This window comes from Opisthocomus hoazin, chromosome 1 (genome assembly GCF_030867145.1).
Source record: "Opisthocomus hoazin isolate bOpiHoa1 chromosome 1, bOpiHoa1.hap1, whole genome shotgun sequence".
NCBI lineage: Eukaryota > Metazoa > Chordata > Aves > Opisthocomiformes > Opisthocomidae > Opisthocomus > Opisthocomus hoazin.
The window spans coordinates 106,456,877-106,472,450 of record NC_134414.1 but is presented as its reverse complement, the minus strand read 5'-3'; the positions used below and the strand labels follow the sequence as shown (position 1 = coordinate 106,472,450).

General features: G+C 37.5%; 1 protein-coding gene across 3 annotated transcripts in view; it reads right to left on the bottom strand.

Annotated features, from left to right (window-relative positions):
- Positions 1–15,574, bottom strand: part of HLCS (holocarboxylase synthetase) — a 128,061-nt gene that overhangs the window by 98,740 nt on the left and 13,747 nt on the right. For all 3 annotated transcript variants that reach the window (XM_075432153.1, XM_075432166.1, XM_075432161.1), the window contains one exon: positions 12,412–12,594. In XM_075432153.1, the coding sequence (XP_075288268.1) occupies positions 12,412–12,594 (183 nt within the window). The remainder of the gene's footprint in view (positions 1–12,411; positions 12,595–15,574) is intronic.

The window sequence follows — 15,574 nt, the reverse complement described above, 5'->3', positions numbered from 1 at the left end:
TCCCATATCTCACATCCTAGTGAAATAATCAGTCCAAAGTACCACAGATTTTATAGCTAAAATTACTAGATATGTATTACCATAACAAGCAGCTGTAGGGAATGTTAGAAAATGCAGTAATACAAGTTGTTTTCTTTATGGCCAAATCTTGCTCCTTACCCCTCTGTCTCTTCAGCTGTTGCCCCATTCCCCTCTCTTCTCCTCCCACAAAGGTCTGTGTTCTCTTTCACTGGTATCAAACTAGCTCTTCCTCCTGAGGTTTCTATCTCTCAAAAAAGTTCTTACTCTCATCAGTCAAGGAGCATGCTCCAATTCACAGACTAAATGAATAATTCCCATCTCAGCTTTTCTCAGGGCTGGAGTTCTTCTCCAGGGCCAGTCTTCTCTGGGCCTGTGTCATTTCCATAATTTCTACCGTATCATGCATTTATTAAGGAAGGGGTAGAAAAAGAAGATGACTTATTTTCTTAAATGTGAGGTTGCCAATATGGCTAATAAAATAAGATTATACACAGACTCTTAAAAAAAGATATATACTAACACACATATACTCATACAAACTTATACAAGTCCCTACCTAATTGCACACAGACATAGTGCCATACTTAAGTACAGAACTTCATCACTGTTGCAGATCTTCTAGTGTTTGCACAAGGAAATGCTGGCACAGATACAACAGTGACAAGCTAAAATTCTTAAAAATTAAATAACGTAATCCTGTGAAGCACAGCTCTGTATAATCTAACTGTAAGATCACAGGTTGCCCTGATGGACTTAGCTACACAGCACTTTTACAGAGAATACTTTTACTAGCAGAAGAAAAATACACATACCATGAAAACAGACACAAGATATATCGTTTTTTATTCTTCTGAGAAAACCTTGCTTCAATATTCATGTAAATCCTTTGTAATTAATGTCACCACTACAATTGCCAAGTAACTGAGTACAATGATTTATTAAACTGGAACACATTCCACTTGTGAAGAGCGACTACAACCCAAATAACAAAGCTTTCACATACAAGCTGTAGTAGAAAAACTACAGCAAACTTTCTGATTTAAGCTAACAGCTGTTCTTTAATCAGCTTTTCACTATAAGAACTGCATAATGTCAGCCAGATAGTCACATGCCAAATTCCATTCCCACTGCACCTGGAATTTCAGGATTTCCTCAACATGTCAGAAACCCCAAATTATTTATTAAAATTAACTGTCAAATGACAAATACAACAGAATCTAAGTCAGTCCCTTCCCTATCAACTGCTGACACAAGTAACACTATATCTTTTTTCAGTCTTCGTCTTCTTCAATGACAAGCTCCGAGAATACTGGAATGTCTTCTGAATCAATGATAACTGTAATTAAACTCCCATCTTAATTTTCCAGAATAAATTCAGCTTGATAAACTTAAATAATAAGTTCTGTGTTGTGGACAATTTTTTTTTCTGATGACATTGTGTAACTAAATTGTCAAAGAATTGTTAACAGTCAAAGAAATATATTCTGAAGACCTCAGTGTGGCAAATGCACTGCTTCAAAAACAATTAAAGTTTCTAGTTTTATCTTTTGTGAAGAGCAATATAAGGAGACAGTTCTATTTCCTCTTGGTTATATATTTTGATTCAAATTTTTCCTTTAATTAAAATATATAACCTTATATCATCTAGCCATAACTTGTTTAAAAGTAAAGATACAAAAGAACCACTGATTAAACTGTTAGATAACCATTATAATGATTTCTCATCGTGGAAATGTATCGTCATTTGTGAGCAATGGTAACATGATAGCATCTCACAGGACTCCAGCTGATGCCAAGCCTGTTCTCATTTTCCCAGTCTCACTTACATAAATTAGCTACAGGCTCCACTGACAGTCAGAGAATCTCAAGTTTTTTATGTTTGGACATACTCCACTTTTGTCAGATCTTTACCAGTGAGGTCATAGTAAACGAATTGATGCCAAATTGCCACGGATCTCCAGAGCGTTTGTCACAAGTTATGGATTCCTGCTATCTAAAATCACCCATCTGTTCAAAGGCAGTACCCTGAACCCTGACTCCAAAAGGTTTATCGGTTACAACTTTTGAGTGCTGAAACAAAATCCAAGACCAGTCACTTTAATTACAGCCTTCACACTAAGATAGAATGCGTGCCTGTGTTAGACACAGAGCCAACAGGAATTTGGATTACTCTGCCACTGTGGATTTTACTTTTTTTTTTTTTTTTTAATATAGATTCCTATTACAAACTCCAAGATAAACTGAAACTAAGAAAACTCAGCCTCACACACTGGCTAGCAACGCTCTTTGGTGAGTGACCTATACTCAAGAAAGGGCACTCAACTCTAATGCTGTTCTCTGTCATTTCAGGAATGAGAAGTTAGCAGAAGACATGAACATCAAGCTCACAAATGTTTTCAATATATATCACATAAGCAATTCTGAAACGATAATAAAATTTTCCATTCTCTACAGTACAGAAAGAACATGCCTACTGAAGAAGGTGGTTGTGAAGTATCATGCACACTGACTTGAAGCAATCCTTGAAACATGATAGAATACACTTCAATGAGTTGCACTTTGGACAGACGCCAGCACATAATAATTTCATATCAGAGCTAGCTCTACAATAAGATTAAATGCTACTCAGTACAAAAGGCATTAACTTTTAGTTCTCACAACAGCATAAAGACCCTTTTTATGGAGATTGCTATAAACAAGATATTTCTTTCATTCCTCAAAGCTTCTTGCATTTTCCAAATGATCAAAAACATTTACTGATTCAATACACAAGTCAAAGTCGTTTACAAACCATAATGCAACATAAGTATGCTACTCATTATTACGTGCCTACAGATGTGATTCATGGTTAAGATAGCAGCAAGCATGCTGTTTATCACGCAAGAAGGAAAACACGTTTTTAACTGGAGAAGCATAAAATAAAAGGAATGTTTGTCAGATTTTTCTTTCTCCCTCCCCCAAATATATGGTAAATATTCCCTGAAGATAAATAACAGAAAAGCAAAAAGGTAGCTGTATCAACGACCAGGAATTACTTGGCTCCACATTTGGAGTCCCCTTCATCTCCCACTGAGATTTCTTAACCAAAAATGTTTTACTGTATTTTGCCACTACATACTGCCGATTCCTCTGGAATTTAAAATGCCTTTTTAAAATTGAGGAAATCTTATGCAGGGCAGTCGCTGCAAACATGCAAAGATGTTTTAATGCAAATCTATACACAACACTATGCAGAAAGTCTTTTCCATCCTTATTTTTTGCTTTTCTGTGTTCTCTAAATCCAGCTCGTAAGTGACCCCTAGTGGCAAGACACCTTCCCCCACTAAAGGAGCTGTATAAAAAGCCACAACTGCATCCGGTTTTTGAGAGCAATAGAGATTTGCGGTGATTTTAATACAATGGCGACACTAATATGGCTCAGCTGGGCAGAGATGCCGAGCAATACCGGAGTCTCATAGTGCTGGTGAATGCACCAAAAATATCGGCAGCATGCCAGCCTTTCTTTAATAAACAGTTGCAGGGAGACGCGTGAAGAAACTTCTATGAGTGAATAAATTAAAGAGATAATTTCGCCTTCTAATACTTGCAGGGGCCAGGATGAACAAAGCTCAACTGTGAGTCAGATCCTGAGCCTGGACTACTTTTACCTCTACTAAATACTTGGAACCCAAAAGTTTACAAATTTTACTGAAGAACTGGCAGATTTATTAGGAAACTACACTAATAAAAGCATGCAGAATAACAGAAGACTGCGGAGAAAGAAGAAAGACACACTAAAATATACAGTATTTATTCCACCTCTATCTACTACACAACTGCATGACAAGTTTTACAAAGCTGTTCACTGAAGTACCAGAGGAAATATCACTGAGAAACAAGAACCAGTATCTTGGTTCCCATCTGCAGCTTTCCTTCTCTTCCCCTTTCTATCCATCCTCACTCATGCAGCACCTACCTTCAAGTCCTGCAGTTCATCCTCCCTCTGTGTGCTAGAGGGGGTAAGGATAGAAAAATGGAGGAGCATCCCTCAACTCAGTCACTCTATTAAGTTACCACAGATTAAGAAATTACCCTGTTCTTGGTAAGCCACAGTAATCGACCATAATCATTCTCTTAGCCATTCACAGATGCAAAGTAAAGCAACATCACCTTAAACCTCCACAATTTATTCCACCACGCCATCGAGTTCTCTCTTCTTATGCTCAGCACTATCAGGGAGCTGGTGCCCAAAAAGCCATGCGCAGCCTAAGCACTTCTGGGATTTCCCTTGTTCCATGCTGAATCTGCAGAGGATTTAGCTGGCAAACTTCTTGCCTCTGGAGGTAGGCACAAACTAGGAATCTGCAGGGGCTCACACCTCAGTCAGTGTGGCATCAGCTCTCAGAAGAATGGCTTTCTGCTTTCCTCTGACCAAGAGTGATCTCAACAGTCGAAACAAGAGATGGTCCTCATGTACCTTCATTATCCTGAGTGCTGATGGGGGGGGGGGGCAAAAACGAGAGCTACTGACCATCAAAAACACCCCCTCTTAGAGAGCCATTCATTTCAGAACCACACACTTAAACACCAGCAAGCAGTAGGGACTATTACTAGAATCCAAATATTGACAAAAAGAGCTTTTCAATGAATGACAACAACATTGAAATAGTTTCTGGTTGGTGTGACCCCTCTGGGTTTGCAAGTTGTATTATACAGAATAAAAGTTAATTTGAGGAGGTGTGGGGGAAGAATGCAAAACTAACAAAAGCAAACCCACCCTCCCTGCACACACACGCGACTCAAAGCCTTGCAAGCCAACAAATAACTTTGAATTTACAATGGAAACAAAAACAAAACAAACCTAAACACATGGAGTTAAATTACAAATATTTTTTAATTGATAGTACTTTGTTATCAGTTCTTGGGTTACGTTTTACAGGTAACTTCTTCAGAAAGCCACTTAAGAGAAAAAGCACACCACCAGAACACAAATGGTTTAGCAAATGCACTGCATTGCCTAACCAGCCTAGTAGAAACACAGCTTTTAACAGCAAAAGGAGTTCCACAGATGGCATACATTAAATCCATTTCCCAAAAAGAATAAGCCGTTCCAGCAAATACATCTATACCAGTAAAAACGTGTATTTACATTGCTGTATCTACTTTTTTTCCCCCTGAAGCGACTTTGCCATAAAAGACATTTTCATTCCTAGCCAAGAGACAAACTGGCAAAGCTTTCCAGTACAGACAAAGATATCTGGCAACAATGCACTGTTCATTTGAAATAATACATATAATATGTTAACAAAACTAAAAAATGTTAAGACACAAACTACTTATCAGTGATCAACAGAATCCTTGCAGATCTCTCACGTGGCGTGCTTTTCATTCAACTTTTTTCCCAGCTCTCAGGTTACTTCAGAGCTAGAGAATCACAGAACGCTTTGGGTTGCAAAGGACCTTTAGAGGCCATCTAGCCCAACCCCCCTGCAGTGAGCAGGGACATCTCCACCCAGACCAGGTTGCTCAGAGCCCCGTCCAACCTGGCCTGGAATGTTTCCAGGGATGGGGCCTCCACTACCTCTCTGGGCAACCTGTGGCAGTGTTTCACCACCCTCATGGTAAAAAATTTCTTCCTTTTATCTAGTTAAATCTAAGCTGCCCTCCCTTAGTTTAAAGTCATTGCTCCTTGTCCTATCACAACAAGCCCTGCTGAAAATATTTTCCCCATCTTTCCTGTGGGCCCCCTTCAGGCACCGGAAGGCTGCTCTAAGGTCTCCCCGCAGCTTTCTCTTCTCCAGGCTGAACAGCCCCAACTCTCTCAGCCTTATTTTCCTTTCTGGAATAAATACTTCCAAATTTCCTTTCTGGAATATAAGCCAATTTTCCCTTCTGGAATAAATACTTCCAAAGGGCTTTTGCTTTTTGTCCTACTGGCTAAGAAGGCCGGGATGATGCTTACTCTTTGAGGATGATAGGAGAAAATAAGCAAGTCTCCTATTTTGTAGATTATACATTATTGGTTCATTTTTAAGCATAAAAACTTGGATAGCAATAAAAATAAGGCGTTGTAGTTTCAGTATAACTATCCCTGATTTCAGCACTAGAAATCTTTAAAAAATCTGAAGTATCACATTTGAATCTCAAGTTCTACAATACACATTAATATGCATGGAAATACTTCAGAAACTATTGTCTCAAAATGTACCCTGAAATCTAGGTTCATTATAGTGGTAGCTGAGAGTTCAAATTTCCCATCCTCAAAGAAAGATTTATTCAGGATAAAGTAACTTTACACTCTCTTTGCTGACATAACGGACTTGGAATTTAAGAACAGCCGATGCTATCACAGAATCAAAACTGCAGCCCAACACATGTAAACTTGGTCCGATTGAATTCTGATTGTGCTGTAGTGGACCGAGTTATTTGAATACACAAAGCTGTCTTCGCAATGCACTACCTTTTTGAGCACAGTATTCTGTATCTCAAGGTGTCCTTTAAAGGAAATTTTGGAATTCAAGACATACGTTCAATTGTATTTTTTAATTATTCTTTCTGCCTCCAATAAACAAGAGTTAAAACCCCCAACTTCAAGCTACAGCCAGTATGTTTGCATTGATTGTTCGTTATTCTGGAAGAAAGTACTGTTCAAAAGATGGTTACTAGCTGAGCTGAAGTAACGAATACTGATTACATTTCATCATTTGGCCACCATCCATCTGGAAGATATTGAAAAAAGTGACTCCGCCTAACACAGCCTGAGGAGTTAGCAGTCAAGTGTAAGAGGCTTCAGATCAGCAAATGTGTGGGTGTAATATACTTCCTAATGGAAATAATCACTATTCTGACAAATCTCTCTCATTCTTCAAGTAGTGAATTCTTGTTTTGAAACCTAGAAAATGTTATGCTGAAACTCCAGGCAATAAAATACAATCCTAGCATTTATGTCTGAAAAATTATCCGTTAAGATGGCAATGTGAAAGACTAAATATTTCAGTGTTTAAAGGTAAAGCTGCAGAAAAAATCAGATCTCTATGCTTAAAGCTGCCACTGAACATACGGGTGCCAGACAACAGGGTTACAGTGATCACCATTTGTTTCAACACTTTGAGTTCACCGTGCACCACAGTGACACAGAATTTTCTTTTTACAGCAACGCACAGCTCTACAACTTGCTTAACTGCTTTACACCAGATCAAGGAAAAAGGAAAAGAAAAAGGCGCTGTGTTTCAACATCAATACTTCTCTCTAAAATTACATTTAACATCAACAAGTTGTACAGATTTAACTAAACTTTTAACCAGCAAGTAACTTGCCTTTCACACTATATTGTTCTTGGTTCAAACACTGCCTTCGTTGTTGTAGCATTGTATCAACATAATATGGATTTTTCCCAGTTAACCAAATTTTAAAATGTCTGTATGTGTGTATCTGAAGCAAACCATACTTGCAAGCCTTAGCACAAAAAAGTCATGTGATGAAAGAGTCACTTCAAGTGCTGTTACTTTCCAGGCCCCCTACCTGATACTCTGTTTACAAGAAAGGAGATCAGGAATAAAAAGTGCATACTGTCACAGCCATCATTCAACACCCAGAGCAGCGAGCACTAGCTGAGGACTGACTAGCATAATTCTACATGGTAAGATCTAGATTCCTTAACAGATAGACATTACCATCCATTATTCAGATACTAGAGCTTTTATTTTAATTTAAAGCCATAATATTACCAGAATTTCAAACTCAGACTGGTAACACCTGTGGGCATTTTAAGAAAAAGTCAAGTGAGCAAAAGAAACACAGAAGCAGGGAAAAAAAACACAAATAAAAAGAAAACAAAAAAAGAGTAAAACAGAAATTCCCCATGATGTGGGAATCAATCACAGCAGTTACATTATTTGAGAACTGCAACACACACAAAAATTTAATAAATCATATTTTCTAGTTTGACATCTCAGTCTGACATTTCTCAATCTAACTTTCAACTGACAAGTAACCTAAATATTGTTACCCAACAGTGGTAATAATGTAACCTCATTTCCACTGTTTAGAAAGATATTCAACAGATAAAATGAGACTCAGTGCTTATTTAGTACAGCCTCCAACCCATCCCACCTCCAACTTGAATATGGCACAGCTGGAAATCTCTGCTTGTTTTAGAACAGTATCAGCAGCATAGATCTAGTCTGGCTAAGCCATATGCAGTTAATATCACTTTGTTACAAGGCTGACCATCCCATTCCTAATGTATTTTTCTTGAGCGGTAAAACCTCATTGTGTAATTTTCAACGTAACTACTGTCAAGGTTTAAGCATTTCGTCCCAAGCCTCCCACATACCACCCTAAACTAACATTTAGTTCAGCTTTCATATGCCAAAGGCAAAAAATGCATTATAAAGTTCATAACTCCTCATGAAATAGTACCATCTGCATTTCCACATCTTTCAATGAAAAGGACGCTACATTCAAATTTAATTATGTGTAAGTTAATTATAGCTTTGGTTATTTTTTCATACATCACACTAGCTCTCAGCTTTTATTATATATAAACTTAAGAAAAGTAATAGATAACATATATGAAATCCTGGACACTTGAAGTCAAAATATAACTCTTCTCTCCAGAATTAGTGCTTTTTATTTAAGGAATCAAAGAAATTGTCTCCACAAATTCTAAAGTTACAGTGATTTTCAGAAAGCTAATGTCAGTTCTGTTCATATTTTATTAGCTTTTTAAAATCTATGTAGTAAGACTGTGATGTTAAGATACATGATAACCATGTAAACTGGAAAACAAAACTTCAAAATTTGAATCCTAAGGAGGCAAAAAAATTTTCCAATCCACCCTTCAGAAACAGCTAAAAATTACACTGCAAAAAGCACTGTCCAAGACCCAGAGAGTAGACAGGAACATCTGAAAGTCTTAATCAAATTTATACCAATCAGCATAACAGATTTGATGGGATCATTAACAGCATTGCAACAATGATGCAAAAAGACACAGATTGTTCAGGAATTGTAGGCAGAGGAAAAGACAAGAGAAGCTATTTATTCATCTAATGAAGTTGAGAAAGTGTGATGTCCACAATGTAGTAGGAAACAGGTCTGATGAAAGTTCTGAAGTGATAAGGGAGGAATGGGAGTAGGGAAGAGAAGCCAAGGAAGTCACACAGAACAGGGTACAGCCCTGCTGTAAACTGAAGCTTACAGATCAGAAAGAAAAAAACTAACCAAACTAGCATTTAAATTTAAAGAATTTTAAAATTACCCCAAAAAAAAAAAATCTAAATTTTTTCTTAATGGAGTAGAAAACGCAAAGCAAAATCAATTATTATTTCTTCCACACAAGCAAAAGGAGCTTGTAGTTTCTGAAATTAATTAGAAATATCTGACCAGGTTAGGTCTACCACTGGTTTTTAAACATAATGATACAGATGCAACCTCCAGTTTGGGAGTGAGGAGTCATTAGTGCACTGCCAGCTCTTAGAAAGAAGAGCAGCGTTTGCCATTCTTCCATTTCTGGAACTGCTAACAGGACATTGAGCTTGCTTGATCATTAGTTGACTCCTTAGGACATTTCTTATTATAGGGAAGCATAAAAAAATCATCCAAAAATCACTTGCTGTCAATAAACATTACTTGGATAACCTCTCAGAGAAGGAATATACTATCCAATACATCCCCAGTGACTTGTAGTGGACAATCTCTCTATACAAATAGTGACAAAAAAAGAAGGAAGTTCAAGAGTACTAAGGCTTGCAAGACAGTTTCCTTCATTTCCAGTACTACTGACTCACTCTTACCTTAAAGAATTTTAAGTATTTCCTCACATTATTCACCTGACAGGTACATTTCTGGTATCTCCTTGCTCTCTAGCAAAGCAGGAAGACCTATGTTGAATATGACGTATGGAGGAAATTAAGTAACTTGTTAGAAAGTTGGACTTTTACATACTACTTGTTTTAGTACGCTATCTCTTCATTATTAACTGTAGTTTTTACAAACAAGTTGCAACTTCCTTTCACACAATATTCTGGAAGCATGTCACAGCTAAAGCAAAAGCCATTGAACCAATGACTATATATACAAGCACAGAAAGATAACCATTAAAAGAAACTGTGGAAAAAACATTTTAAATAATTTTGGTAAAAAGTTTAACTATACAGCACACATCGCAAAAACCATCTTTACTAGATGGGCTGCAACCCTGTAATATGCCACTAGATGGCAAGTTTTGATAGAAATTAGCTAACTTTTACTCCTGGCATATTTCAAAATTGCTAGTACATAGGAAAGAAACAGTAACGAAAAAAGAGTGAAGGAGGAGAACAAGCAGAGTTCAATAAACTGCAAGTCTTCTGTATTGAGCACATTTAATATTAGTCAAAAAAGGCTAAATGGGTTTTAGTTTTGTTTCCACGTCTCCCTCACAAATACATAATCCCTACAAATTTAGTGCTCACAGAGAGGGAAGAAGTAGTTTCATATTTGGTCACAGACAGCAGCATTGGCTGTAGCAACCAGGAGAACCCAAGATTTGGAGGAAGGCTGAGCAGGAAAACAGCAGAGTTTGGCCTTGGGAAAGCAAACTGCAGCTTATGCAACGATTTGCTAGTTAGGATTCCCTGGAAAGCAACCACAAAGGGGTTAGGGGTACACAACACATCTCTAAGAGGATAAAGAAGCTGGGTTCATTCAGTCTGGCAAACAGGAGAATAAGGAGTGATTTAATAACAATCCGTAACCACTTAAGAAAGTTAAAAGAACGACAGAGCCAAATACTTCCTCGTAGCACCAGACAATACAATAAAGCATCAACAGCCATAAATCGCAGCTTGAGAGGTTCAGGCTGGAAAAAGAAATTCACTAGAATACTACAGCAGCACTGGAATAGGTTGCACAGACAGGCTGTAGCATGCACCTTTGGAAGTTTTCAAGATTCAGCCAGGCAAAGGGCATGGCTGACCTCATCTACTGTTGGCAACAGCCCTGCTTCAAACAGAAGGCTGGATAGAGGCACTCCCAATAGTATTTTCACCATTGTAAAGTGGAGATGGATCTGGCTGTCTGACACACAAGAAAGGGCAATCATTCAAGGGGAATAAAAAAAAAAAAAAAAGGCTCTCTATTTTGCCTAATTTTGATCAATTCTTACATCCAATTGGAGTTGCTATATGAGGGCATTACTTCATGCACTGGTAGAAAGTTTTGGCAGTATCTTCAGAGACAGAGAAAACAAACGCAGATCTGAATTCACAGATATATCTATTAATAGTATATTAGTCAGTTTGTCTGGATCTGCTACTGACTTGCCTGCTATACAACGAAGTCACACATCACGTATTCCCAATCTGTAAATTGTGCAATGTTCATCACACCCACCTTCCGGATTAATAAACAGTGTTTTGAAAACTACCATCTAAATCTAAAATATCATCCAAATTATTTAAAAAACATTCAGCTGTAATACGTCACTTTGTTGATTGATCCTATAGTCAAAAAAGGATGTAAGATACTGCTGGAAACAGGCATTCAAGGAGGAGCTTCCACACTTCAGTTCCCCTAAAGACAGACATCTCATTATCGTGCTAATGTAATGGTGGTGCAGAAAAGGAGCAGGAATCAGACAAGCATGCTAAGATCAAGTAGTGAGAGCATTATATTGGTTGGAAACAACAACCTCAAAGAGCCTGAGTAGCCCTGTATTGCCTTTTAATCACCTACCGCTTCACCCCTTCAGATCAATATAATATGGTTCTCATGTATTTGAAGTCATTTTTTAAAAAAAACAAACTAAAATTGCTGCTTTATATGTTCTTCACAATTCTTCATAGCAGTGTCTCAAATTGAGAACTCCAGAACAGTCAGCTGATTATTTGAATTACAAGAAGCTATTGTATTTCCAGGAAAGATTACAACATCCTCATGAACAACGCTCTTCATTGCGCAATCACACACTCTTCCCTACTCACTCAAGTCTTTCAGTTTTGGTCTGTTACACCATTCTCCTTAATTTGGGTTTGATCTTTTGTGGCCAGCCTATAGAGAGCTTTCTACCTCATTTTAAAAGAAAAACAAATTCTGTCTCTTAAATTGGTTCTTTCTGTAGTTTACCACAGCCTTGTGTTCTGATACTGCAGAAGCATGCAAATAAGCATAAATGTTGTTAACTGAAATATAGAAAATGTATCTGGAAATTTAACTCTGCACAATTTCCCCATGGTTAAGTTCAAAACTACTACTAGCAGGTAACAAAATAGTGACAGAGTAGAAATTTAACATTTTGCTCACTTGTAATACATACGTAAACCTCTCCGAAGAGAAATACCACAGTAGAAACAGGACGTTTTTAAGTGAACACTGAATTTGTCTTGTGGGGTAAATCTCAAACAACTGAAATGTAAGCAGAAGCCTTACCTCATCAGAAGAGAGAAGGTAAATAGGTGTTAACATAGGAATTTCACTTAATTCACATCTCAGCCCAAGTGATGTCAGGATCTCCTTGAGAACTTCATATCTCTTGGTATTGCTCATTTTAAGCAAATTAAAATCCTCTTCAGTTTGGACATCCATAGAATTGATATCCAGTTCCAAGTGTGCCTGACAGGACACGTGCAAAGGGAGTAAAAAAAATTATTTTGTTGGCATTACACATTTTAGCATAGCAGAGAGAGATAAGCACAACAGTTCCCAAAGTAGTTTTGTCCTGACTGTGGTTGCTGAACTATTCGATGTTACTTGTGCAACTTAAAAGTTTCTCATGTCTTCATCATATCTACACAAGTAAGGCTTTATTACCCTAATAAACTAGGGAATATCTATGTATTTACAGTTTCCGATTCAGGGATCACTGCTGCCAGTACACTACAATTTTCTGAAACCTACACAAAACATATCTTCTTCTTAATAAACTGGCCTTCTCCTGGAGGAGTTGTTCAAACTTGTTTACTAACTTAAACTTCTCCTTCTACTTTTCATAGCTGCTAGCAACCTAAAACCAAAAGCAATATTGGTCATATTCTGGCTTGCACAAGAGCAGAACTACATTAAAATTGAAAGATTTATCAGAGGTTGCACAAGGTATGTAGAACTCAGGCTGAGCAAGTCCTTACTGTGTCACATGAATCAAGTTGCAGTCCGTGCAGATAAAGAAATGCTTCTGCCTGAAAGAGAACTAAGAACCCCAGAACACCACCTCGTAGAGAATCACTTCTCAACGCTGAAGCAAGTGTTTAAAAGCAGAAACAAAATGCAGAAGAAAAAAAAAATCCCTTCTAGATAGACCTCCTTTTTGGTTTGGTTTTTTTCTTTTTTTTTTTGTTTGGTGTTTTTCTGTGGGGTTTTTGTTTGTTTGTTTTCTTCAATAAGTGTTCCAGGATATTTAGAAGTCTTTGTACCCTACTATATGTATAACCGTTTAATGAAAATCACAAGCTATTATCTTTGTTCATTTCTCCAATTTTGCACATATTAATGATGTTCATCTTTCACATATGATCTACTTAATTGAAATTCAGGGAAATATGCTGAAAGGGGAGGGGAAATTGAAAAGTACAGAAAAAAGGGAAACAACAAGTCTGTGACAGAATAGTTAATGGCTGATGTCACTGTCAGTCCTCTGAAAACAATAAGGCTTTTCAAATCCAGACTGGAAGTCATTTAAAATTATAAAAAGACACACTAATCCTTCTAATCTGATTTTTGAAGCTATACTGTAATGCCCTTTTTCTGGGGAAAACCTCTGCAGTATTAAGTTTTATTACAGCAGAAGGGTCAATTTAAATGGTACAGCAAAGCAGGTTTTACCATGGAACTTGCAGAAACGGATAGCAACAGTATCTAATCAATTTTCTAGTACAAACATACAGCACATGGGTGGCAAAGCTGCCTACATAAAGTTATAAACATGATACTATCTATAACAGAGTTTCCAAAAAGCTAGCAGATTTAATTTGAAAAACTGGTAAGAGATGAAAACACTTCCAAGAAACCCAGTGAATAATTCTGAATTACTTCATTGCTAGAAGAGTATATGCTACCCGATATGTCAGCAGTTAAATTTGAGTGCTCTGAGCTTCTGAGAAAGTTCTCCTGAAACTAAAATATCGGTAAATACAGGTCCTAGAATCTTTCATGAAGTTTGTTCAGCTATGTCTCTATTATATTCCTCATCTGCTTAAGCACTGGTAAACAAATCTTGCTCTGCTTTGCTCAATGCGCTGCTTGAAAGCAAAGACAGAGTAAGGGAAATGACACACCTGTGAACAGCCACATCAGAAAAAAGTTTACCTCTGCTCCTACTGAGGCTAACTCAAAACACGGAAGTTGCCTTCAGGCTCACTGTGAAAGCTTTACTAAGAACTGGCTGAAATTTCTCTAGATTTTACAGCACAGGTTATACACCCAGGTAGATGCATACTTCCAGGACATAGATGTATTTTTTAGACTTCATGGCATCAGCCTTTCTATCACTCAAAACTTTAGCCAGATATCTGTGAATCCTTAAATAATCAGTGACCAACATTTACCTTTAACACAGCCATGGAAGCTTCCTCACCCATTATCCAGGAAGACAGAGTAGCAATAACAAAAAAAGATGACAAACACTTGAAGTTATCTGTTGTTTAACTTTTTGAGGGGGTGTGGGTTTTGTCTGGTTGTTGGGGGTTTTTTTCAACATAGATCACAATACCGTAACACTGGAGAGGTACCTATTTGCTGGGATATTATTATTCTTAAGTGGAATGAATAAGATTTTGGCTCATTCTAGACTCCTCCACTTCTGTCCCCCAGGTGATCCGAGCTATTTCTTACGTGCAGGACGTTAAGCACTTAACAGTGTAAGGCCTGAAGGAAGACTCCAGAAACAAAAAAGCAAGTTTTCAGGAGACTACATTCTCTCCTCCTACCCCCTCCCAATAAAATCAGAAACATATATTACTGACTGAAAACATGTCAAGGTTTAGAAAACAAAAAACAAGTTATTGAATTTTAATTTTGATAGTAAATAGAAAAAATGCATTCCAGTTGAATAAAGGTTTTTTTAAAATGACAGAACAGCAAGGTCAACATTATGAACTTAACATCCATCTAGAAAGTCGCCTTAATCAAAACACTGCTAAAGAAACCATGAAATGGTTCACTTCCCAACAATAAGATACAAGCAGAATATAACTGAGAAAAACAGTAGCAATACTAACAAAAAAAGCACCAACAGACCTAAATCAAAGGCATTTCAGTGTGGTCAGACACTAACCTTTACTGCATAGTTACTTGCTCAAGCAAGAATTGTAGAGCAGTTTTCCTAGACATGGCATGCAACGAGCAATAGAGTCTGGGATTCTGTCATTCACTAGTCAGATATTCAGCAGTGCTGGCTACCTTAACCTTAAGAGGAGACGTCTTTCAAGATAATTGCAAGGTTTATTTTACATCCTCTCCTGACTCTCTGCCTCACCATAGTTCATATTTTTGTAAGGATGTCTCTTTTTTTATCTTGCCAGTATAAGCTTTCACCCCCAGTCCACCAATGACTCGGCTCCTCATGTTCCCACCTCCCAAAAAACTGCAAAATGCACAG